The sequence below is a fragment of the Pantherophis guttatus genome, chromosome 3 (genome assembly GCF_059756535.1).
Source record: "Pantherophis guttatus breed Tessera chromosome 3, ASM5975653v1, whole genome shotgun sequence".
Lineage (NCBI taxonomy): Eukaryota > Metazoa > Chordata > Lepidosauria > Squamata > Colubridae > Pantherophis > Pantherophis guttatus.
The window spans coordinates 35869445-35896730 of NC_142065.1; the positions used below are offsets into that span (position 1 = coordinate 35869445).

At 36.4% G+C, this 27286-nt stretch overlaps 2 protein-coding genes across 7 annotated transcripts in view; both read left to right on the plus strand.

Annotated features, from left to right (window-relative positions):
* The window catches only part of CPNE1 (copine 1), a 55551-nt gene extending 44452 nt beyond the window's left edge, over nt 1-11099 (plus strand). For 4 of the 6 annotated variants that reach the window (XM_087889271.1, XM_087889269.1, XM_087889270.1 and 1 more), the window contains 8 exons: nt 763-849; nt 936-995; nt 1765-1898; nt 2438-2492; nt 2571-2622; nt 4589-4722; nt 6654-6890; nt 8364-9032. In XM_087889271.1, the coding sequence (XP_087745397.1) occupies nt 763-849; nt 936-995; nt 1765-1898; nt 2438-2492; nt 2571-2622; nt 4589-4722; nt 6654-6890; nt 8364-8480 (876 nt within the window). In that variant the 3' untranslated portion in view covers nt 8481-9032. Of the gene's footprint in view, nt 1-16; nt 116-762; nt 850-935; nt 996-1764; nt 1899-2437; nt 2493-2570; nt 2623-4588; nt 4723-6653; nt 6891-8363 lie in introns of all 6 variants that reach the window. The other 2 variants (XM_034414121.2, XM_087889267.1) reach the window with 2 other exon arrangements.
* A 7437-nt stretch (nt 11100-18536) lies between these two features.
* The window catches only part of LOC117663718 (fer-1-like protein 4), a 56936-nt gene continuing 48186 nt past the window's right edge, over nt 18537-27286 (plus strand). Inside the window, exons 1-7 of the mRNA XM_034414124.3 lie at nt 18537-18691; nt 22634-22689; nt 23583-23671; nt 24323-24422; nt 24905-24996; nt 25491-25532; nt 26586-26741. Of these exons, the coding sequence (XP_034270015.2) occupies nt 18613-18691; nt 22634-22689; nt 23583-23671; nt 24323-24422; nt 24905-24996; nt 25491-25532; nt 26586-26741 (614 nt within the window). The 5' untranslated portion in view covers nt 18537-18612. The remainder of the gene's footprint in view (nt 18692-22633; nt 22690-23582; nt 23672-24322; nt 24423-24904; nt 24997-25490; nt 25533-26585; nt 26742-27286) is intronic.

Sequence of the window (27286 nt, forward strand, 5' to 3'; positions counted from 1 at the left end):
GTTTCTTTCCTTTCAGGTGCACTGTTATGATTATGATAGTGATGGGTCACATGATTTAATAGGCAGTTTTGAAAGTACCCTGTCCCAGATACAGAAGGCAGGTGACAGTTCTCCGGTGAGCTTTTAATTTTACATTATTTGATTCGTTTAATCATTGTATTCTTTTTCCAAGAAAGATAACAAAATATTATTTTCATTCTCCCAATATTTTTTGTCCAGGTGTATGTTTGTGTGTGTTTATGGAGGAAAAAACAAGTTATATATGTTTCACAGTTACATTTTTCTTTCTTTTGAGCCTTCCATGAAAATAACATTCTGATTCTTATGAATCAAAACTGGTAGAGTTAGGAAAGCAGTTATATGGCTGAGTTGGTTGCAGCATTAGTATAAGTAAATTTTCTCTAGTTGAATACAATTTTTCTGCTCCATGCTGATTAATCTTCTGCTGAATTGAAAGGTAGCATAATAATTGAGTAATTTATAATATAGATTTAATTTTCCAGTGTGTTCTCAATGGAGAACTTCTCAACTTCTCAATGATTATTAGTTTTCTGCTATACCAATTGGGAGTCCAATATTTAATTCTCTGTCTGTATTAGACTGCTCTCCCAGAGGATTCACAAACTGAGAGGATAACTCCAAGATCCCTTCCAACTCAATTCTGATTATTAACTGTAGAAATTCTCTATTGAAATTTGGTTTAAATGCACATGATTTGTTACAACTCAATAAGCTGATTTTGTATGTATACCTTTCATACAGATTGAATTTGAATGTATTCACCCTGAAAAAAAAAGAAAAAAGAAGAGTTACAAAAATTCTGGCATTATTAGATTGAAATCCTGTAAGGTATGAATAATTTCATTTCATCCAGTTGATGTTTCTGTCATCTTAAGGTAAAAATTGTAATACTGTAATGGTTTTGTTTTTCACAGATTGAAACAGAATATTCATTCCTGGATTATATCATGGGTGGTTGCCAAATTAACTTCACTGTGAGTATCAAATCATGTATTTCAGAGGTGGGTTTCAGCAGATTCTGACCAGTTCTGGAGAACCAGTAGGGGAAATTTTGAGTAGTTCGGAGAACTGGTAATAAAAATTCTGACTGGCCCCGCCCCCATCTATTCTCTGCTTCCAAATTCCTAGCTGATTGGGAGGAAATGGGGATTTGCAGTATCCTTCCCCTGGAGTGGGGTGGGAATGGAGATTTTACAGTATCCTTCCCCTGGAGTGGGGTGGGAATGGAGATTTTGCAATATCCTTCCCCTGCCACGCCCACCAAGCCATGTTTACCAAGCCATGCCACACCCACCAAGCCACACCCACAGAACTGGTAGTAAAAAAAAAAAATTACCCACCACTGATGTATTTGATTTCTAGGTTAAATGTAAAGTCCAGCATTTATATTTTTCTAAATAATAATTGCATGGTAACATTTGCTAAGATGCTTTTTAAAAAATAAATAAATAAAGATAGAAATTACTATCATTTACTAAATCTGTTTTATACATTTAGTAAAATTAAATATACTTTTTGTATAGCATAATTATAATTAACGACACTTATTAAATACAACAAAGAGTATATTTGACCTATATTCAACCTATCTGCCGTCTATGAAGTTAGTAACTTAATTTGCCTTTGGCTTTTCAGAAGCTATTTTAGCAGCATTCTGGGTTTTCCTGAACCTAAAGTTATTGAGTAGAAATCTGTTTCTTATATTATCTAATATTTAATTTATCTTTCTTATTCTTTTATCAGGTGGGGGTAGATTTTACTGGTTCCAATGGAGATCCAAAGTCACCAGATTCTCTTCACCATATTAGTCCAAATGGGATAAATGAATATCTCACTGCTATCTGGTGTGTGGGTGGTGTGGTCCAGGATTATGACACGTATGTTAAATTTACCTCCCTTAGTTTATTTACTTACTAAGGCCTAGAAAGATTACAAAAGGTCCATTGTTATAAACTATATTTCCTTTTAACTGGTAGTTTGTTTCATGGAGCTAGAAGTTGCTGCCAACATGTTTTGATGTTAAGATTAATTCATTGTCTACTGTGCCTTTGACATTTTTATTGGTTCTTTTTGAGTGAAAACTGTTAATCCACTGTCTCATAAAGTAGCACTGTGTGTTTAACATTGTATTACAAAAGTTATGAGTGAACCATATTTAAAGAACTGCTATGACTTCTTACATGATAAAGAATATTAGAATGCCATTTCTTCTTCAGTTTAAAAGAGACTTGAACTTATAACCTAGCTTTCTGAACATTACCACTCTAGAAAAGATCATGCTAACTACAGCTATATGTAGCTTCAGTTAGCTTTGGTCAATTTAAAGTTAAATATGATTTATTTTGTTCAACATGCAGTTAAAACAAAATAAAAATATTGATCTGAGTATTTTTGTTTCATTTGGTTCATTTTTCAGTGATAAACTGTTTCCTGCCTTTGGATTTGGAGCTCAAGTTCCTCCAGATTGGCAGGTGGGTTTCTTACTTTAATTACTATTACAAATTTTTAGTTACTTTTGATTCCATGTCTTAATATGTCTGTCTTCTTAGGTTTCCCATGAATTTGCATTGAACTTTAATCCTGCAAACCCTTTTTGCCAAGGTAATCATGTATTTTTCTTCTAATAATAATATAATAATATATATTATATACTATATAATAAGAATATATATATATTATAATAAAGAACAAAAAGGTATGAGGGATTTTTCATTAAAAATCATAACAAGAACAACAATAGTTTTGAGAACAATCAGTATTTGGGCATGATCATTACTGTAGCATATCTAAGGATCTGAATTCTAGAAATCTTTATTCACTGTTTAAAAGAATGTAAATAGTATTATGATTTCACCTTATAATAAAGTTTTGGTTTGTATAACATTCGGTTTGGGATAAAACATTAGTGTAATTAGGGGAACAACAATTGATTTATAAAAAATAAAACAGGATCTTGCATTGCTTAGGATGGAAACAGCTCCAGTTTATTATACACCGTAGCCAAGAAATAATTTGTTTTAGCTCATACCTATTTAAAAGAATAAAGTTTGAATTTTGTTTAATAATTTAATACTGGATGTATGTGATATATGTTATTGAGTGCAGTCTAATCCATTTTAATGCAATAAGTTACTTTCACCCAAAAACAAAAACTTTCAAATTTTCTGGAATTCTTTATGAGGCAAAATGATTTTGGTGTTTGTTTGTTTGCATCCCACCTTTATCATTTTTACAAATAACTCAAGGTGCTGAACACATCCAACACACCTTTCTCCTCCTATTTTCTTCACAACTACTCTGTGGGTTCGGCTGGTCCAAAGTCACTCAGCTTCTTTGAAGTTTTTATTGAAGCATTTAATGAAATTTTGAAGTATAATTGAAATTAATTTTTGTTGATGGTCAACACAACTGCTTTTTTGTGTTGCTCTTTTGCAATACAAATCACTTGTCTCCTTTAATCTTATCCAACACTGAAATAATTGTTGAAGGCCTTTTCCAAATCACTTTGCCATCTGAAGTATGGCTGATATCTGTGAGAGTATCCTTTTTATTGTTTGGCAAGATGATGAAATTTCCTCTCAAAGGAAATTTCTAGTTCCTTCATACCTCACTGTTTGGGATTTTTTAGGAGTCAACTTTTCTTAAATGATATTGTCATAAACAAAAATATAAAGGCCATTCTGTTAACAGTTTCAACATAAAGAAGGATAAAATATTTAGAAATAAAATTAAAACTATCCAAAATCTGTTAAACCATATAGTTTGGATTGGAGAATTTCTTAAAGTTACATAAACATTTTAGGTACGGTAAGAATTTAATTTTGAATTTTGAATGACATGTTTGTAGTAACATGCCTTTAGGCAAGATAGCCACCACAACCTCATAGTACAATATACTATTGTTAATAATGTTTTTATCATCACTTTCCTCTTAAAAGATGAAACATTTGGTATTTTCACCACCATGCTAATGGGAATGAGTGAAATGAGAACACAGATAGTCTTCAGGTTGCAACCATTCAAATTTACAGTGGTACCGACTGTTCCAGTTTCCCTGCGGTCATATGATTGCAATAGGGCACTCTCTTCATTACATCACAGTGAGCTATTTCTGATGTTCCCTGCTGCCTTCTAACAAACAAAGTCAATGGGAAGCTGGCAGGAAGTCAGAAATTGCAATCACGTACATCACACATTCTTCATTTAATGACTGCATCCAGGACTGCCAGAATTGCCTTTGCTAAGCAACACAGTCACATTATGTCATGCTTCACGACTGCATTGGTTAGTGATAGGAGTTCCGAGTCTCAGTTGCTTTATAACCCAAGAACTACCAATAGGTAAATAATCCCAAAGGTGCTTTTTCAAGAGGCAACTGGACTTTCTGGTAAAATCACCTTTGGGACAACCATGACCTGGATGACTGAGAATCTCCATAGACATATAGGTAAATAACCAACCTAATTCAAGTAGACTGCTATTCCCATTTCTTTATTGAAAGATTTGAAAAATGTGTACAAAACTCTGTCCAAAGTTTTTAAGTAATTCTGCTATTTCGTTGTTTTAGGAATCCAAGGAATTATAGATGCCTATCGACAGGCTTTGCCTCAGATTCGTCTTTATGGTCCAACAAACTTCTCTCCAATTATAAATCATGTTGCTAGATTTGCTGCTCATTCAATGCAAGAAAAAACTGCTTCTGTGAGTTGGTTTGATGTTGTTTGTTTTACACATTTACTTTTCATTTAATTTAGGAAGCTGAAATTCAGGTTGTCACAAATGCTTCATAAGGATTACGTAGTTCGAAGGCCACCACACCAAAAACATGTTATCCTTTGATACGAAAGTTATTTACATGTAATAATTATGCTTTAATCCCTAATCTACTGTATGGCCATCCAGATGTTAATAAATTGCAACTTTCAGTAGCCTCAGCCAAAGTTGGGAATGCTGACCATTGTAATTCCACACCATTAAAAGCCTTTAGACTGTCCAGGAAAGACAGATCATTCAAAGAGAAGCTTCAGTTTCCAAAGGAGACACATCTGTTCTTCCTTCCTCCACAACCTCTGATTAAACATATAAGCCTTTTGCTATTTTAGTAAAAGTGGAACAAGTTTAAGATATTTTCTGCCATCCAGCAACCCTCCTATCCTTGGCAGAAATCTCAGCCAGTTATTACAGCTGACTTCCTAAAAAGGCTCTTCTCAACTATTCTCTTGTAGGAACAGCTGCGTGCTTATCTGCCTCTTCCATAGAAAGCTTTCTAACAGCATTGAGATTTCTTTCACCAGGACAAACCCTCTGGTCACCTTTTCCATAGGGGCAGATTGGGGAAATTCTGCATGGAAGAGTGCTACAAATCTTTTCTTTTGACTGCTCTTTTTTCTTTTTCTTTTTTCATGATTTTCTTATCTCAAAGCCCAAGTTTGAAATGTGTGAGCTGGGGAGAACCAAAGAATGGTACTGTTTGCTGCTTTATTTTGCCAATTAATTTGTGGGGGAGAAATCAATGAGAGATCTGCAGCCCAGAGTACTCATGTCTATCATATGTGGAAAACATGCTGCTACCAACCTAGCACTGAGGTGATGCTGTAGCTCTGGTAGCCTCATGTGACTTCATCTTGATTCTTCCCTGTGATAGGTGGGAAATTGCCACCGTTGCTTCTGGGTTTTTTTTTTAGCAATTGGGTGATAGCCACAACTCACCATCACAAACAAGCAGTATGCACCACTTCTCCCTGTAATGACCGGATCTGCTCTAGCCTAGCGGTTATCAGCGCTTCAGAGTAGGCCAAGGCAGAAAACAGAGTATAGGGATTATATAAATGCTACTTTATTATTGTAGGATATAATAAGAATTTTGAAAGCCTGCTAGAGTTTCTCTCTTGATTCAACCAGACTCTGTAGTGGAGGGGAATATTGAGTCTGTTTCTTATGCCTTCTCCTTTCTCAAGACTGTCTCTTATTTTGTCCTAACCATTTATGGACTTCTTCTGCAAGATTATATATGAATCCTTATGATAATAAGGCACTGGCACTAATTGAGTGCCAGTGCCAGGCTTAACCTCCAGTTGCCTTTTCACCAGTCTTGCCCTTCAGGCCTGAGGAAGACAGATCCAAAGAGAAGAAAACAGGGTGGCATTCAGGATCCATGTCCATTTCTTCCCAATTTCCACAAAAAGCCTTCAGGCTTTCTTGGAAGGCACTGGAGGCAATTGAGTGAATGCACGAATGCAGATTGTTCAAGGCAAGATAGGATGAGTGGATGAACCATAGATGGGTTGCAGAAAATATGACTGTATCTGTTCTTTGGGCCATGAGTTTGAGACCTCTTTCCAAAGACTCCCTTTCCAAAGATGAAGTTAGACACATCTGTTTAGAAAAAAATGTATAAAGTAGAAGCTATTACTGAAAAGAACGTATCTTAATGTTACACCAATGTATAACTGATATAAAAATATAGGCAGTTCTTTGAGCGTCCTCTAAAATAAATTAAACAAAGCAAAACCTGAACATAATTATTGAGATCAGAACTGATAATTAAAAATAATTACACTGTTCTTTCCTGTCCATTTTAGTATATAAGCTTTATTGACTTAATTTTTATTGGTTGGTCTAATTTTTTGCAGCAATACTATGTTTTACTGATAATCACAGATGGGGAAATAACTGATCTGGACCAAACTAGGCAAGCCATTGTAAATGCTTCCAAGCTGCCCATGTCTATCATTATCATTGGTGTTGGCAGTGCTGAGTTCAAAGCCATGGAATTTTTGGATGGGGATGATGGTGTCTTGAAGTCATTGGCAGGGGAGCCAGTTGCACGAGATATTGTCCAGTTTGTGCCTTTTAGACAGTTCCAAAATGTAAGTTTCCATATTCATTTATTTTCTTTATTGTATGTGCTTTTATGCTGCTTTAACCTTTTTGCTTTCAAGATGTTAAACTATCAGTAACTAAAGAATATGGACCAGGGTTTAAGAATCTTTTCCCCCTAGAGATTAAATTGATCCATTAAGTAAATTATTAAACTCTGCAGTAAATTAAAATTGGAAGTCCCCATTATCTGGAAAGTCACAGGTTTCTCTACTCTAGTTGCAAACAGCAGTGTTGATTGTGAATCAAGATAAATAACTCTGTGAGACATTTTATATCAAGAAATGTAAGCTTAATTTGGTATGTCTTAATAGGTTAATTTGAACATACTCTTGATGATAGCAGTATCTGGAGCACTGATCTGATGTAATCATTCAGAGTTCTAGAAGGTTATTGAACTTTTTTTTTAAAGATACTGGGTTTTTCCCCCCAAAGGCAGAAACTTGTAACAGATTTAATTCTGCCCATTTCTTAGCCATATTTAACAGCATAAGAAGGCCTCTTCCTTTGGATCAGAAATGTGAGCTTCTTGTCTGTATTTATTATTCTGTTTTAATATGATTAGTGTCTAGTTAGGTAAAATGTTGCATCTATTCCAGTGTTATTCAGATTCAATTTTGAATTCTGCTTAAAATCTGCTTGTAGTATTTGAATTAAAAAACAACTAATATGATCCACATTCACAAGGGTGTGACAAAATGTATGGGAGGCAAGATATATTATTTTTCTGCTTTCTTAACCAATTATTTTAAGAAATTTAAAAAACACTGCTTTGTATGCTGGTATGGTAAAATGTAAAAGATACTTGAGGCAAAGTAGAGTTTTGGAAATGCATATTTCTTATTCTTATTCTTATTTCTTATTATTTTTAACTGAAATGACTCAGTTTTACTAATTCCGGGTAGCAGTACGAAAACTGGGCATTTCATTGCTTATTCTTGTATGGTATTTCCTGTTTTTATCTATTTTCTCTGTTTGTTTGTTTGTTTGTTGTTTTGTTTTGTTTGTTTGTTTGTTTGTTTGTTTGTTTATTTATTTATTTATTTGTTCGATTTATATGCCGCCCTTCTCTGGAGACTCAAGTCGGCTTACAATGTGTTAAGCAATAGCCTTCATACTTTTGTATATATCTGCTTAGTAGGACTTTCGGGGGCCCCTAAGCGGTGTTCTTTTTTTTATACAAAGTCAGCTTATTGCCCCCACAATCCGGCTCCTCATTTTACCTACCTCGAAAGGATGGAAGGCTGAATCAACCTTGAGCCTGGTGAGATTTGAACTTGCAGTAATTGCAGGCAGCAGGTGCTACTTAACAGCACTTTAGTCTGCTGCGCCACCAAGGCTCTTGGTTTCAACTTAACTTCTGTTAAGTTTCTTCTTATATTGTGAAATGTTACATGGAAAATAATTTGTCTTATATCTCTGTGGCATTCATGATGTTATATAATACATTTTCTTTTTCATAGGCTCCTCGGGAGGCACTTTCCCAGGCAGTATTGGCTGAAATCCCTAAACAATTAGTCTCCTACTTCAAGAAAGCTGGCCTGACTCCTATAAAATTGCCTTCAGAAAAGCAACCATAAAGCAAAGAATATTTTTATTGCTTAAATGTACAGTAAAGAAAATAATGCTGCCAACAAAAGGTTTTTTAATGAAACCATTTATCTTCTGGCATCTCAAAAACATGTATGTGGTTCTGCACATATTGCTCATATTATATGCAGAAAATGTATAGGAACTGTACACATATAGGAAATATATAGGAACTCTGATGAATATTATTAAGAATCTAGTGGCTATCTCAAATCATAGGATTGACTTATCTGTCTGTATTCTGCATATCTGCACACACTTTATATAGCATGGAATCAAATTGAAGAAACTTGGGTTAGAACAAGATTAAAGCTTTACAGTATAGTTCTTCTGTTAAAATTATATAACCTGAATAGGTCTTAGTGGTTTTGGAAAAGTGATGATACTAGGTCACTAAATGGTTGATGGTCTTTGAGACACAATTGTTGTAACCTCAATACTATATTATTTTTAGCACAAGCTTATACTTTATGCAACATAATCTGATATTATGATAGAAGTTCAGATATGTTACATATATAGGGAATTCACTAAAAAAAAAAGTTGACCTATGCATGAACCTCTAGCTGCTGTGACCTTTTTCAGTGGTATAGAAATTTATGTGTGTATATAATACACAATATATATTATATATTATAATATATAATGATAAATGATATATTGTATATATATCTCTATATACATCATTTATTATATATTTGTGGACAATTTCTTGTCTGTAGAAAGACAAATCTTCTTGCACTGTTATAGCATTGCCTCCTTAATTGTTGTGGGTCTTTATGAAATGACAAATATTAAAACTATTTTCTTGATAAAGGAATTTTACTATACATTACCAAAGCTGAATACAAATCAATATTTAATGTTTTAAATAATGCTGTTTACATTCAGATTTGTTTCTTAAAGGCATTTTGGTTCTTATATTTCAAATTATCTTTAAAGTATATTTCATTTATGTATTTTACTGATACTCAGTGGAGAAGTGGCAAGAAAGAATGAGAAAAAAATGAGTATAATTTTCAAGAATTGCTATGTCGCTGCTCCATAAGTTGCAGGATCCTTGAATACTTTCAGTTTAGTTTAGACTAAATACTTTCAGTTATAGTTTTGGAAAAATCATTTCATATTTTCTATAATTTTGGAGTATGAAAGCTTTTTATAAGAAAGTTCAAATCTTATTGATCTAAGGGAAAATGGGTTTGAATAAATTTAATGATCAGTAATATCAAATATTATTTACAAATCCAAATATAAGGAAATTAAATCTGTGCTTGAAATAGTTTACCTAATGCTGAATTTGCAGTTTGATCCAAATAGAGCTGCTTTGTTAATGGATACGTCAAGCAAAGGTACTTTGACTACAGTAAAGTAAACGATTACAACCATTCGTTTAGCCACCGTTCAAAGTTACAACCGCAGTGAAAAAGTGACTTATGACTGACCTTTGCACGTAGAACCATTGCAGCATCCCCGTGGTCACATGATCAAAATTTGGGTGTTTGGCAATTGTGATGCATTTACAATAGTTGCAGTGTCCTAGAGTCACGTGACCACTTTCCCATATGGCTTTGAAGAAGCAGAGTAAATGGAGGAAGCTGGATTTGTTTAACAACTGCAGGATTCACTTAACAACCACAGTGATTTGCTCAACAACTGTGGCAAAAAAGGTCATAACATTAAGTACAACTCACTTAATAACCACCTTGCTTAGCAGAGGAAATTTTGGGCCCAAGTGTGGTCGTGAAGACTACCCCTATAATCACATTATATTCATCATATTCCATTCCATCTCAGTTGAAATTAACTCTGTAGTAATAATATTGTCTCCGTTTTCAAACCCTTGAGAAAAGTTGCTGTTGCTGCATTTTTTAGACAGATTTAGATTTGTTCTCTGTCATGACAGAATGTAGGACACACATAATAGATTTAAGTTTTAGTTTTCCACAATGGAACCACTCAGAAGAGATTGCATCCTTTTTGCTTTTGAATGTTTTAGGATTTCTAATTCAGTAGGAGTTTAGATTTAATTTTCAGGGCCTACCTATACTCATACCAGGATGATAACAGTTGATTTCTAAAATGATAAAATAAATAATACAAATTTAGACTGTAGCTGAGAAACACTCAACAACTTTAATACTTATTTGTATTTAAAAAAATATTTCTCAGAAGTAGAATATAGTGTTTTTGTATTTGGAGGAATATTAGAAGGAATTTGTACTCTCTAGATTTTTTGATTCTGCCTTTATTACTTTTATAAATATGTCAAAGCTGAGAACATATAGAATACTCCTTTCTATTTTCCTCATAACAGCAACCCTGTAAAGTGAGTTGGGCTAAGAGAGAGTGCATGGCACAAGGTCATGCAGCAGAATTTCATGCCTAAGGCGGAACTAGAATTTACATCACTTGGTTTTTAGGCCAGCACTTTAACCACTACACCAAACTTTTAAAATCTTTAAGCCAAATTTTTAAAAGATATGTCCAGCCTTTTTGAAAATTGCTTGTTTGGACAATCTTCTATTGCACTGTTTGATTAAATGTTTAATGGAAATAATGTTTCTAATGTAAGAATTCCATTCTGTATTAAATCTCCTTATAAAACATAAGTCTCTTATTTGAATCAAACGTCTCGGTTGTGGATGAAAACAGTTTTCAATGAATTACATGGGGAACTTGGGGAGAATCCTAATATAGACATAATCAATAATATGAGCATTAGTATACATGTATATTTGCGCATTAGTATAAATGAATCTTGAATGCTCTTTGAATATTTTGTTAGCATAATCAAAGGCCATACTGATGACAAATTTTGGAAGCTGGAGTCCCAACATATGCCAGGCTAAAGAATCTGATCTGACAATGAGAAATTTGAAGTTGTGAGCCATTTTCAAGACAACTATTTCAGTGCTTTTTTTTTTTTCAGGATATTTTGATGCCTACCTTCAGTTTACACACACACAAACTGACAGTTCATTTTATTTCCACAAAGGTAATGATAGAATCCTCTGTACCTAAGGGTATTAAGTAGTGGGGTTGTGTGTGCTCACACATCTTTGCTTAATATGTCCAAGATATGATTATTTGAGGTGGTTATTTATGCTTGAAGTGAGCAGTACCCATTTAGTTGTTTTCTTGGCTACCAATGATATTCTCAGGCGTCTTCTCTAATCCCAAAGTTCAAAAGTCAGTATTTCTATCTCGTTTTTTCAACTTTCACTTCCGTAGAGTACACAGAAAAAAAAAACATTGCCTGCATAATTTGTAGGTCTAGACACATCTTAGCATCTGAATATCTTTTCTAAGGCATTAATTGATAATCTACCTACAGTTTATTTTTTGGCTCCTGAATCTTTTACCATTGATCCTAAAAGGCAGAAGCTATCTAACACTTCAGTATTTTTATTTTTTTTGATTTTTTTTTGTTCTATTCACAAAGTTAAAATACGAATTCCAAAAAAGAGAAAAATACAAAAAAGTAAAGTTAAACAAGACATTAAAAAGTGCATTAAAACACACATAGATTTTCCCCTTAGTTGAATACTGATAAATACATTTTAAGAATAGTGTTCCCCTTCATTGCACAACAGGCTCAGAGTTTATGAACTTGTACAACTGTTTAGCCAACCAATTTGACCTTATATCTACTATATCAGAAAAAATAGTTAACAGGTAAAACCAACTGCAAAGTTAAACTTCTCACTGTTATATTGTATTTATTTTCTAGAAAACCCACTATGGCTTCTGATTTGCCATAAACTCCATTACCTCTGATCTGTTCAGGATCAAATATCCCCAATCGATTCTTGATGATAAAACATTTTCTTAAAATTTTTACTGGGATCTTTCCCAACAATTGCATCTCATCCCCCAAAGTCATAAATCTCATGTAAATATCACTGTCAGAGTTCCAAGTAGCACTCCCAATGAAAGAAGACTCAGAGGCTAGAAGTTCCATTTTATTAGAGATGTCATATTGGCACATCTGGGAAAACCGGAATCTGAAAGCTTCCAGGTTTTCCCCACCCAAAAGAAAGTCTAAGTCCCTTTCCCTGCACCCACATGTCCATCACATGGACCAATCAATACACATCCCAACTGGAGATGCCTCCCAGTCATGCCACTCCAGGTACAGGCTGGATGTCCTTGACTCTCAGAGAAAAGAATGTTGTTATGGCTAGATATCCCTGCAACTCCATGCAATCCCCCCTCCCAGTTTCCCACAGCACTAAGTGTGACAGCCCTGAAGATCCAAAGAAAAAGATGGCCTCCAGGGCTGACACGCTGCAGCATTTGTTGTTCAAAGAATCTTCCTGTAAATTGAAACTCAGTATCTCTTGACAATTGTTTCCGGATTGGATACAAGTCCATTCCCCAATCTCCATCAGTCTTCTTAAGAAAGTTCTTAAGAGCTTTCACAACAAAAAGTAAATAGTTCCTCAAGGATAAGAGAAATAGATGTACCATAACAGAATGACTTCAGAAAAAATTGAGATATTTCCCTCAGTAAAAAGTGAATAGAAAAAAGGGAAGTTCCCATCAGAGGTTAAAAGAAATAAGATCAAAGCTTTTAAAAAATAGAATACAAAATCCTTATAGTAAAAATCTGATATAAATGTAAATCAAATTAGATCACTTTCACTACCCAGATGAGAGTCCTCTTGCCATCGACTTCCATACAGTGAAAGCAAAGGTGATTCACAACTCCAAACTAAAGCAGTAAAAAGATGCAAAAATACACATTTAGGTTCAGCAAGGGCTTAGAATAAATCAGCATTCAACCAGTCAATTAACAGTTGAAAATGAAAGTGAAAAAGAACTTCAAAAACGTACAGTTAAAACCGAGGTGTGCTTTAAAAAAAAAAGCAAAGCTGAAAGGAAAAGATGGAGACCCAACCGTTCGGCTGCTTCTACCAATTGCAACAATTGAGATTCCCCTTTCCAGGTAGATACACGGTCATCCAAGAATCATCTTAGATCATTCCTACTTGTTCCTGTTCAAATCTGGGAGCATGCCATGCCAAAGAACTAGTTTTGGTAGCAAAATCAGTTGTTTGTGACAGGAAAAATAATGCCCCCCCCCCGAGCATGCCATTTTCAGAACTGTACAGTATCTTCATTCTGAAGTTTAGTCGCTGTATCTGTTTTCATGAGTTTGGCCTCCTTTATATGTAATTTTAGTCCCATTTCTTGACTCTACTTCTTAACTTCGACTGCTAGAGCTTGCAGATCATTTGCATTTTGGCTATCAGAATAGCATTATAAACATCATGCAGGTTATTGATGTACACTTTTCTCCAATCCATCCCTCAATATTTATTTAGCATATAAGTTAAATAAATAAAGGAAGGCATACAGTCTTATGTCCATGTCGTTTTCTTGTAAATACTGTAGTGATTTACTATTGCCTTTTTCTGCACAGTATGAAATGATGCCTTTACTTGTATCACTCAAGAGATCTTCCACTCCCAAGAATTTCCTATATTACTGCTGCACATTATAAGTGTCTGCTTGCTTTAGCTGGGCAGTTGAGTAGCCTTAATGCCTTGGATAATCTTGCTGGGATAATATATTCTTGGCATGCACTCCAGGCATTCTTTGCTCATTCCTCCCAGGAACATCGTTACCCTTACAACAATAAGGCAGCACAGAAAAACTTGTTAGCTGAAATATAAATAGTGTCTATCTATTGTTGAGAAGATATATCCATCAGGTTCAGTTCCAAGCTGGGAGAAAGACACTGGAAACATGGAGGCTGACTGGAAAGAAGATATATTGATGAAGTAGAATCACATGGATTCTGGGAAGCTGACCACATGGAGTTGAGAGTGAGGGGTTTTTATATCTTCTTTTGGCCTTTGCACTTGAGCTTCCTATTCCTGTGCAAGAACATGTATTCTATTGGCTGTTGTCAGACTCCCATGGGGCCATGTAGCTGGCTCCATAGGTTGCCTGAGAAGCTTGGTTGAAGCTTCTGAGGGTGTTGCAATGTCATTAGGAGACTGTGCAATGTAGTGAGCTCTGTGTCTTAGTGGGTTAATCCTATTATGTTCTGACGGGTCATGTCTTAATCCCTACACCATGCAGATAGGCTGGCCCAGTCTTTCTTAATAGGCACAAAATACTTGCTGGGGGGCAGGGAGCTGGGACTCTGAGTTTCTGTCTCCCTTAAGATTTTTTATTTCTTTTTTAGGAAAATATAATATTCTGCCTTTTTAATATTTCCTAAAATATTTCATTCTTCTAGGAGAGGGATGGGTGCTAACTTTTTACACTAATAAGAATTGCAAGTGGATCAATGGTGGGATTCAAAAATTTTTACTACCAGTTCTGTGGGTGTGACTTGGTGGGCATGGCGTGGCATGGCTTGGTGGGCTTGGCATGGCTTGGTGGGCGTGGCTTGGTGGGCGTGGCAGGGAAAGGTTACAGCAAAATCCCCATTTCCTCCCGATCAACTGGGACTCAGGAGGCAGAAAATAGATGGTCAGTCATAGGTGGTATTTACCAGTTCTCCGAACTACTCAAAATTTCTGCTACCGGTTCTCCAGAACTGGTCAGAACCTGCTGAATACCACCCCTGAAGTGGATACACCTACAACACATTCTATCAAAAAGGATCTGACTTGTAACTTAATAGTCTCACAAATGAAAATTGGTTTACTCTGCATCAATTAAGTACTGTATAAGCATTTCCACTGCCCTCTGGTGGTTCTCAAATTGAAAGGTTAGCGCCCTATGAAATACAATTTGCTAAGGGCTGTTCCAAAAGGTGAGAAGAAGCCTGTAACATTACATTCAAATGAGTCAATCATATGTTGATTACTGTTGTGTGCTTTTGATATGACTTTTCTTTTGGCATAAGGCTCTATGCTGATTTGGGGAGTGGCTGGAATGTAGTTCAACAGCATATTTCTGATTATGAAGTCTCCATTAGTTGCTTTACTTGTCTCTGGCAAGCATAGGAGCTGTTAAACTCATTGGATTTTCCAATGAAATGTGATGACTTTGGCATAATATTGGGCTATTGGCTGCAATGACATTTGCAAGGATTGCAGATGGGAGGAGACAAAATGTTAAGATGGCAGTCAAGGTCCCACCCCTTATGCACATATATGTGTGTACAAGAAATGGGGTTTCAATTGTGCAATTCCAATCACTACCTTGATTTTTTTGAGCAAACCAATTGCTCAAATACTTCCATATGTACCAAGTCAGTGGTTGCTTCAAATGATTTTCCAAATATGTTCAGAAGTTCAGGGTGAAATATGTTTCACCTCTGCAAATGTTTTAAGTTCTTTTTTCAAACATAAAGAGTATTAAAATGAAAAATGTTCACAATTGAGATACAACAATGTGAGTAAGAAAACCAGTTTGATCTAATACATACTTAAGATACCAGGCTAGAAACCAGGAGATGGTGAATTCTAGTCCTGATTTAGGCACAAAGACATCTGGGTGACCTTGAGCCAGCCACTTTCTTTCAACCTAAGAAGGAGGCAATGGCAAGCCACTTTTGAAAAACCTTACCAAGAAAATGTTAAGAAATAACCAAGGCTTCTTTCTCAATTGTCTTTATTGTTCTCTGCTCAATGTATGTAACAGGGAAAAAAACTGTGGCTTTGCCTTTCTTGTAAATCATAAACCCACATACTTTGTTTTTAATTTTCTTCCAGAGAGAGGGTAAGTGCAAACATTAGGGTAAAATGGTTAGATTTCATGTCACATAGAAATAACAATATTGGCTGCAATAAAAATTAAGTATGTTTTGGAGATGTGTGATTATATCTATTTACTACCATTGTGTGCTTCCAGAATTTCTGTTAGTTAATATCAGGTTCCTACTCCTTTTGAAAAAAATGTTTAATATCAATATGTTAACACTGTCCTGTGCATAATATTAATTAATTACAATGTAGAGGCTGCACATCTTTAACTGTACTATAGATTTTATTTTAAAAAACAATAATTTTTTTAAGCAAAACTGATTATAGCATCCATGATAGTGCTCTCCAACTTTTAATGTATACTATCATGTACAACTTTTTAAAAAAATTATTATACAGTCCGTCACTTAAAAACAGCCTGTATTCCTGGAATTTGAAAGAAGCATTGTATTCTATGTGATATTCCACTGGTTCCATGTTTATGTTTATGTTTATTAGATTTCTATACCGCCCTTCTCCCGAAGGACTCAGGGCGGTATACAGCCATATTAAAACACATATAAATTTACAAAATTAAAACAATTTAAAATTAAATATATAAAAAGTTGGCCCCTAGATTAAAACACACATACACCCATTCTAAAATTTGTATTAGGCCAGGCCGGCTTGTTGGAACAGAAGAGTCTTCAAGGCTCAGTGAAAGGTACGCAGGTCAGGGATGAGACGAATCTCAAGGGGCAGCTCATTCCAGAGGGCTGGCGCCCCCTCAGAGAAGGCCATGTATTTTTTTACCCAGTTCTATACCTTTTTTAAAAATTTGAACCCTAGAGATAGGCAGCTGTCCAGGTGCTTTCCTCTGAATAGCCAGAATCTCATGAGATTGGAAGGAGTCAAACTAAATTTCTTCATTCTCACAAGAATTTGATCCTGTAGATTTGTTCAGCTTAACTTGGGAGTCTGTGAGTTTCATTATAAGTTTTGATGGGAACTTGGCTTTTTTAAAATTAATATTTTTTGTAAGAATGCTTCTAGACTCCAAGTGGAGACAAAAGGATGTATCCTAATATTAATGAAAAGAAGGACTAGGGGTGACATGATAGCAGTGTTCCAATATCTCAGAGGCTGCCACAAAGAAGAGCTATTCTCCAAAGCATCTGAGGGTAGGACAAGAAGCAATGGGTGGGAACCAGGGGTGGGTTCTACTTACCTTTACTACTGGTTCTCAACGGGAGCGTGCACATGCACATGCGCGCTTCTGCACATGCACAGATTCTCAACTATGACATCTGGGTGGGTGGGCGGAGCCTCCCACCACTTTTACTACTGGTTCTCAAGAACCGAACAGAACCAGGAGCAACCCACCACTGGTGGGAACTAATCAAGGAGAGAAGCAACTAATCAAGGAGAGAATTAAGGAGAAATTTCATGACAGTTAGAACATTTAATCAATGGAGCAACTTGCCTCCAGAAGTTGTGAATGCTCCAACACCGGAAGTTTTTAAGAAGAGATTGGATAACCATTTGTCTGAAATGGTATAGGGTTTCCTGCCTAAGCAGGGGGTTGGACTAGAAGACCTCCAAGATCCCTTCCAACTCTGTTATTCTATTCTAATTTGGGCAATGAAATATCTACAAGATAACAATCAAGCTCAGAGAGCACAAAGGACCCTTCAGACAAAAGGAATTCTTAGAAAATGGAAAAACTATGAGAAATGTGAGCTGCTATTTTGGAAAGTGTCTCCTCCTGCTCAGAAAAATGACAAGGTATTTTCTGAGAAACTAGAGATGGAGAGAGGAATCTTTGTGGTTTGTCCAATCAGGCAGCCAGACTGCTCACAACTATTCTCAACATAAGATTGATAGAACAGTCTTTCTCCTTATAATACCATCTAAATGTTTTGGGACTACAATTCCCAGGCTGCATGCTGGTTGATTGTTCTGGGACCTGTCCTAACACAGCTGGAGGGTGCTAGGATGAGAAAGGATGATCTAGTTCTAAGTCCCAGTCCAGTTTAGGAATGCAACCAATGAAACTGAGTTATAAAAAAAATGTTTGATGATAACTGGGTAAAAAGGCACTACAACTAACACGTATATTACAAGATGCCTTTTAAAAAAAAGAAAAAACGACTGAGCCATATTATTACTTTTTTATTTTAACACAGGAATCTGTACCTGCTTTTTTGGCTGGTAATCAATTGCATTTCTTAAAAACTGGATTTATCTTAAAACCATCTTCCTGATTTGGGGGGTGCAGACATTTAGTTACTTGCCAGTGTGGCCCAGAGCTACTATTATTGGACAATGTGTGACTTGCGGGTGGGGTTTGATCTGCCAAACCTGCTTGGCAAGTCCCCAGGCCTGACTCACCTAAGAGACAGGTGGAGCCCTGCTCTAGCAGCGGTCCTCACACAGGGGCCATCAGTCCTGCACAGAGTCAAGTCCTCGCAGCACCATGGCTCTGAGTGTCAGCATCAAGAGGGTCTCCCAGCTGCCAGGGACTGGGGAGAGGCAGGTGCACATCAGCTTTCGAGGTGCGGAGGACAGGGAATGGGGGAAGTCTGGGGAGGCTGGAAGGAGATGCACACAGGGTTTTGGGAAGAGGGAAGACATAACCCAATGGCTTAATATTCTATCCTAGAGAAAGCTAGAATATAGCTCTGTAATGTAATTGTTTCCTAATGATACAGAGTTTGTGGGGCTTGTATACAACATGGAAAAATACATAAACCTGCAAGTTATTCTTTCTGTGAACACTTGTCTGTCCTTTTAGGAATATGCTCACAATTATGTGTGTACTGCCACAAGCAGAACATATTCAGGAGCTTTAATCAAATCAACAACAACAACGAAGTTTTACAGTTGTTTAAAGAGGAACGTTTATTATTTAAAGTTTTGCAGACTGTAATTCACTTTGTCAGAATGCCTTCCTATGAAAGGCATACTATATATTCAACATGATTGTAGGGAGGAAGCATTAGTAAAAGGAAATGCCAAAGAAAAATTAAATTAAAATTAAGAGGAATCACAGATAATTAAAGAAAAAGAATCTAAAATCAGTTCCTGGATAAACTTTCCGGGAGAACCTGAAAGTTCACACCCATTTCTGTCATTTTGGTCGATTCAATTAAAAGCATCACCCCACTATAAATTTTGATCTTTAAAGAACAGAACTTTCTCTCCTAAATTCCTTCAGTTTGTTGGTCTGCCTGTTGGTCTGTCTGTCTCCCTGCCTCTCATCTCTCGTCTCTCATCTCTCTATCATCTCTGTCTGTCTGTCTGTCTGTCTGTCTGTCTGTCTATCTACTGTATCTATCTATCTATCTATCTATCTATCTATCTATCTATCTATCTATCTATCATCTATCTGAAATTTGGAACTTTATCTTAAAAGTCACATCCATCTGAAGCTCTGCTTCCAGCAAATATGGAAGCAGACTCCAGAACATGGAATACATATTAAAACTGGACACAATTATTTGTGTGGCAATAAGTCCAGTTAAAATCAATTGGGTTTATTTCTGAATAGATTTGTATAAAATTCTACTGCTAAGGATTTAAACTGGCAGCATTTGACACCAGAGAGAGAAAAGTAAACAATTTTTAAAAACAGTATTGCGATTCTGAATTTAATGTAAATAGATATTTCCTACAAGACTAATTCTGTAGAAATATATATATATATATAAATAATCTTAAAAGGTTTATTTAATTTATTTAGATACTTTATATTTTTCAATCCAGGTTCTGATCAATACTTTGCCACTCTGGATTACATACTGCACAAGCAATTTGCTTTTCATGGAAATGTCTAGTAGCTTTTTTGTCAGTAGTTATTTCCTTCTTTTTCATTTAATGCTCCATTGGTGGTGAGTCAGTAACTGATAATGGTCTGGTTCCTTTTTTATTTTCTACTACAGTGGCATTTTACTAGAGTAGCTATTTGTTTCATCTGTCTGTTTGAAAGAGGAAATAAATGATTAAATAATATTCTAATTATACATCTTTGGTCAGTTCGTCACTAGTCTGTTATCACATCTAGCATCACCAAGCCATTGATGATGTCTTCAGAACTGTTATACTAACACAAGATTGGTTGGACATAGTTCTAGAAAAGTGTTTTTCAATTTTAGCAGCTTTAGTATATATGAATTTCAGTTCCCAGAATCCCCCAACCACCCATGCTGGTGAAGAATTCTGACAGTTGAGGTTCATATATCTTAAAATTGTCAAGGTTTAGAAATACTGCTTTAGAAAATGCTGTGACTGACTGATGTGGAATGGCAATTAAAATGTGATCTTAAGCAGACTTCAGCATGTACAATTATACAGCCCTAGTGTAATATCAAAGATAGAGTCACTTATTTCATCTGCAATGCAGCATTTCTCTCCGTTTGTTTTTTCCTCTTAAGTTCCTGAGATAATGAGTTTGGAAAACATGACGCTTTTGCTCTGATTTCTGTATGTGTATTTTGAACATAATAGATATTACACAGAGACACATTCTATATCGGGTGTCAAACTAAATTTATTTATTTATTTATTTATTTTATTTTATTTTATTTTATTTTATTTATATACTGCCCTTCTCCCGAAGGACTCAGGGCAGTGAACAGCCATAATAAAACAGTGTACAAAATAGAATTTAAAAGCAAATTAAAATAATTAAATCATAGGCCGAATTTAAAACTCTCATTTAAAACCAATTTTAAAACCCCATTAAAACCAAATTAAAACCATTTATCCATCAGAGCGGCTTGCTGGAATAACAGGGTCTTCACTGCACGACAGAAGGCGCGGAGGTCGGGGATCCTTCGTATGTCCGGGGGCAATTCATTTCATTGAGGGCTGCATCAGGGTTGTGTTTGACCTCAGCGAGCCAGGGTAGGCATGGCCAGGGTGGCCATGGCCAGCTTGATGTCACGTGTCGGGGGCACCTGTGGAGGCCCAAGCCCTCTGCCAGTGAAAACGGGCTCCCAATCTCTGTTTTTGGCTGGGATGGCCTCCTGCAACCCTCTGCCAGCAAAAACGGAGCTCAGGAGGGCTGCATGTGGCCCTCCCAACAGTGGTGGGTTGTTCCCGGTTTATACCGGTTCACAAGAACTGGTAGTAAAAATTTGCAGTAGTTCGGAGAACCGGTAATAACATTGGCTGGCTACGCCCCCGAACCGGTCCCCAGCCCAGTCACCGCTCGCTTATCCCGCCCACCTCATCAGAGGCTTTTTTTTTTTACTTTTAAAAGCATTTTTTCTACAACCTCTTCAGCTGAAAAAATGCTTTTAAAAGTAAAAAAAAAAGCCTCTGATGATCGCGCGGCTCAGCTAGGATTGTCAGAGGCTTTTAAAAGCATTTTTTCGGCCGAAGATGTTGTAGGAAAAAATGCCTTTAAAAGCCTCTGGCAATCCCAGCTGAGTTGCCTGATCGTCAGAGGCTTTCAAAAGCATTTTTTTCTGCAACCTCTTAAGGTTGTTGAAAAAATGCTTTTAAAAATAATAATAATAAAAAGTTGGCCACACCCACCGAATCACATTACCCCACCACCACCAAGCCATGCCCACAAAATAAGCCACACCCACAGAACCGGTAGTAAAAATTTTTAGAATCCACTCCTGCCTCCCAAACTCTGTTTCCATTGGCAGAGGCACCATGGGCGATGGTTTCCAGAGCAGCCCCGTGGGTCAGATCTAAACACCTCATGGTGCACATCTGGCCTGCGGGCCTTGAGTTTGACATATTCTGCAATGTGATGTAATAGTTTAATTTCCCCAAACTTGGATTTCTTCCACCTATGTTGGGACTACAATTCCAAAATTCTCAACATTTTGTTTGAGAGCTACACTCTAACAAATTGGAGACACCAGACTGGGTAAATGAGGGCTAGGTTTAGGTCACGAAAATTTGCTTTCAAATACTCATCAACCACAATGTTTACAATACATATGTAGATGATTCTCCACTTCTCAAATGAATCTCTTTCACACAACTGCTAGGGGATAAAAGTGAAAAAGCATACATATTATATTGAAGTCTATAAATAAAGGCAATGGAATGAAAAAAAGAAAAAAATACTACAAACCCACTTCAGATAACTGGTTGCCATGGAGTGGTGGTGGTGGAAGTTATGTGAAATCCATACATGAGGGCATCTGTTTTTCTCTGCCCTGAGAGCTTAAAGGAAGGTAGAACATATATATCATTTTGATAGATTCTATATATCCCTTCCTGCAATGATTGAACATGAGGCCCTTTATAGGTCCTAAAGCCAACACACTGTACTGTGCAATCTCCAAAGTGCAAAGTTCTATGAATTTAACTTCCAGGAAAGGAGCTGAGCCCAATTGGATAACATCTGGCTATTAAAAAATCCTGATTTTTTTATTGTGGCTTTCTTTTAAGGATATATGGCATGTTCCTTCAAAGAAAATGCATACCTGGTGTTTCAAATGTTTGACAAACTTTGTATTTCCTCCCCCAAGGATTTACCCAGAAAACGAAGAAGATACGCTGTGGCCAGGAAGCAATCTTTGGCGAGGTAAGCAAGTATCACACTCAGCAAGAAGACTTAATTTTGAATCATAGTAAATTCATTGGTGTGTATGGGAAGAGTATCTCTGCATTACACTGCCCCAGGTTTCTCCAGAGGTAGGAAGTACTACAATTTGGTGAAAGCAGGGTTGTATTATTAACTGAAAAATCAAACACAATTGAAAAAGAGTTTGTTAAACTACATAATTGCATAATTTCTCAATTATTGTAAGTCATTATAGTTCAAAGACCATGCTGTAGCTTCAATGAATCTGAAATACACCAGATTGGGAAAAATAGTGATCACCGAATACAGATAAATACTACAAACTAGCACTAGCACTAGCACTTAGACTTATATTCTGCTTCACAGTGCTTTACAGCCCTCTCTAAGCAGTTTACAGAGACAGCATATTTCCCCAATATGTTTTCCTCAGTTTACCAACCTCAGAAGGATGGAAGGCTGAGTCAACCTTGAGCCTGGTGAGATTCGAACTGCCAAATTGCAGGTAGCCGGCAGTCAGCAGAAGTAGCCTGCAATAATGCAGTACTGCATTTTAACCACTGCACCACCACAGCTCTATGTCTATGAATCTATGTCTCATTGTGGGTGAATCCAGGTTATGATTCTGCATCTTGCTGTTGAATTATAAATCTCAAGAACCCTTGGCAGCATGACGATGATGGGTGTTGATGGGAGTTCCATCAGCATCTGGAAAACCTAAATATCCACAACCAATATGAGATTGCTATAAAATTCAGTAATTAGAAAGACAAATCAATTGTATTATGACATAAACTCCCACAATTTCTGACATCTGTTGAGATTGGATATGAACAGATGGGAAGGGATTTTTCAGAAGCTTTGGGCATTAATTTTGGCATTATTTCATTTTTTAGCTCTTTCGCTGGCCACATTATGGAAAGTTTATTATGGAAGAAATGTTGAAAATTAAAGTTTACAACTGCAGTAAGGTGTTCAGTAACAGGTAGGTTCCTAACTCACTGGGAAAATCTTTCTGCTACATTTCACTTTATAGTCATTTGAACCCGAATCATTCCTTCATGCTATACCAAAAATAAACATCCCATTTTTAGTAGATACACCTTTCCCTTTGTATCACCGAGAGAACAGTCAAGTAATTGTAAAATAACCAACTGCTTGAGTTTCTCCCATTTAATTTCTTATGCTTAACTTTTCTTCTTCTTGATGACATTTTCCAGTGCACAATATAAAAAGTTATGTTTTTAAGGATGTACAGAAGAGAAGGAAAAGGGCTGTAATGTTATCCAACAACTATTTCAACATTTACATTTCTTGCTATACCATGATAAGATTTGCTTGGTTGAAACCCAGACCAAAAGGGAAAGATGGGAGAAAGCAAAGAATTTGGAGGAAGGGTGGGGCAGAAGCAGAAGGCTTGATTGCTTTGGTTCTGATAGAAATACCTTCATAGTCACAGCACATAATTGCTTTCCAAAACCCAAGGGCAACTTTCTTGTTTTAGCTAAGTGCACAACAAGCAGCTTATGATTTGTTTTTATGTGTCATCATTCTTGAATCTACCAGAACACTATTATATGTTTATAATACTGTCTGTTAAGCTTTTTTGCCTTTCATCTTGGTTTTCTTTTTGTAGATTACTTGGCACCTTAGTTATCAGCCTTCAGCAGTTGGTAATGTCTGGACGATTGAACATCAGAGAGGCTCTTGTTGATAAAAACCACAGCATTACTAGGGTAAGTCATTTGATTGGTATTATAACATTTAAAATGCAAGTGAAATGATCCAAGCATCTCGAATCAGCCTTTTGAAATGTAGGACACTACCACAGAAACATTTCATTGTTTTTCTGTTGCTGAACATATCCCAGTCATCACACAATAATTCATCACCAACTCCAGTTCCTGGGCAACCTTGGAAAACTTCCTCCACCTTCTCCCCAGGCTTCATGTTATATGAAATACATTTTTCAATATATTTCTCCTGTCTTGTGGTCATTACTCTCTCCATGATGGAGTCTGGCCAGGCAGAATCTACCTGGACTAGAAGGTAAAAAGGACCTTAAATCATAAAGGGCCTGACAGGAGGTAGCCAGCAAGGAGGAAGGAGTGACCTAAGGTTTTTGTACAAAAAGCAGCCTAGACTTTTTGAACAAAACATCCTCCAACTATTTGGGAGTTATAATAGTTTAGTTTTAAGTTTTATTTTTCTTCTATAGATATATATTGAATTGGATTTGAGATATCAACCTCCGGATGGTGCTGCAGGGACATGGGTTGAGGAAGATTTTATCTACCAGATGAAAGACAGGTACTGGAATCTGTACTAAGACCCAATGTATTCATTTTTAATATTCTAAATGATAATAGGTAGTATTGTTTTTTAAACTAAAAAAATCTATCCCACACCTAAATAGCTTTCTAATCAGAAAGTCATAGAACACTGCTGAAATTAAGATATAGTCCCACAGTCTGATAAAGGAAGTGTGATAAATAAAAAATAAGATAGTTTGTAAGACTTGTTACAAATCCAAACCAATGATGACAATTGCCACATAGTTTTCAAGGTGGATCCAGGTGTATTTGCAAATAGCCAAAAGCTCAAATCAATGTTGAATGTGTTTTGAACTGGACTAAATGAAATGGGAGACAGAAAGCTACAGCTGTCTACTATATAGAATTTTAATTCCCAAACTGGATAATTTGTAGGGGAAATATTTTTTAAAAAGTTATATCAATAATGAATTTCAATAGCCAACATTTGTTTGCTTTGCATTACTCATGCTTTATTTTTCTTTGTTACAGTTCTGAGGTTATAATTCGCAACCCAGGATTTGAAGATTTAGAGTAAGTAGCATATTCTACATACGTGCTACTAACCTGATACTGCATATTGTTGCTGTAAAAAGTATATGAAAATGTATACAGTCCATGTGATGGTGCAATATTCCAAGTTGTGTTTTCTCCCACCCTCTTTTTTATGTGCTTTTGAATCACTCTTGCCTCTTTAATAAGCTTTTTGGAAATGATTTGTTAAGCAGGAATAACTGGCTCAAAGTCATGCAGCTGGGTTTGTGATTAAAGTGAGACTAGAATTCATGGTCTCCTGTTTGTAGCCTGGTGCTTTAAATAGTATAGCAAACTGCCTCTCAAATTGTAGAACTCCACATGTGATATTAGTCTGTTTTGAACTCATATTTCAAGCAAATATCAATGATCAACTCAATAGTGTTTGTGATTTACAAGATACAGGATAGTATGGGATGATAATGGTAAAGGCTTTCTACATAAAGCAGCTGGGTGAGGTCATCTAATAGTACAGTGTGATAGCCAGCATTATATCTCCAGCCCTGGTTGCCCAATAGGTTGAACAACAGGCTTCAACTCAACCTTAGCAAAATTGAGTGGCTTTGGGTATGAAGGCCCTCTGGTTCTGGAGGTTGTCTATCTTTAGTTCTTCATGAGCTTGCACAACCTCAAACAGAACTAGTGAGCAATTTGGAGTCTTCCTGCACTTGCAGTTCTTGTGGCAGCCATGGCTAGGATGGCCTTTGCCTGACTTTGTGTTGTTGCACCCTTTCCTGAACTGGGATGGCACTCATGCCTTGTTCACCTCCTGAAGGGACTCCTACAATGTCCTTACATTTAAATCTAATTCCCTGAAATCAAAGTTTCAGAGACAATTCTATGCATGATTATTACTTAGTAAAGTGATTCATCTTATAAAGATTAAACCAGTAGTGGTAGTAGCAATAGCAGGAATAAAAAATACAATAACACGGGAGTAATGTACCGTATGTAATGTTTGTTATTTCAAATTGTATCCATTACCTCTGGAGATAAAAGAATTATGATGAGCATGCCATCCTTATGATTCTTAACTTCTGGTGTGGCCTTCAGGGTGGCTGATGCAAAACGAGCTGTTGACCTGGATAGGAAGGCTGCAATGCTGGGGAGGAAGCTTGTCAAAGGTCTGGAGATGGATGATGAGGAAGACGATTACTATGATGTATCTGATATGGAGTTCTCTGGGATTGTCTTCAGCTCTGTAAAGAGGTACTTTCCAACCCAAGTAATACTTCAGTTTCTTCTCAGAAGAAAACAGACTTCAACCTGATACATTCCAGATACATTAAACTGCAATATCCATTATTTTAGAGCTGCTCTAACTGTGGTGCAAAGATTTCTTTATTTCTTATGGATTTGCGGGCAAACGCTTTTTTAGACTTCAGAAGGGTAGCTGCAGTTTCAAATTGAGTAGGCTTTCATTTGAATATTTCCACACTACCATAGTTCCTGCAGGAAAGAAAGAAAACAGAAATATAACAGAATTCCTATAGACACATTTTTGGGGTAGGATGCGATCAAAAACTTGGCAAGTAAAAAATTAGCTCTCTTTTCCCCAATTCGATTCACACCACTACCCCACAGCAGGATAATTTGCAAGTTTTGACGATTTGTAAATCTGCTGGTCTAGCCACCGGTTAAAACTTGCTTCTCTCCACACATTGTACATTAAGGAAGAGGGGGAGGGGGGAGAGACAAAGACAGGAGAAACCAACACTTAGCTTTTTTTACGCTTTCCCTGCATTAAACCTGTC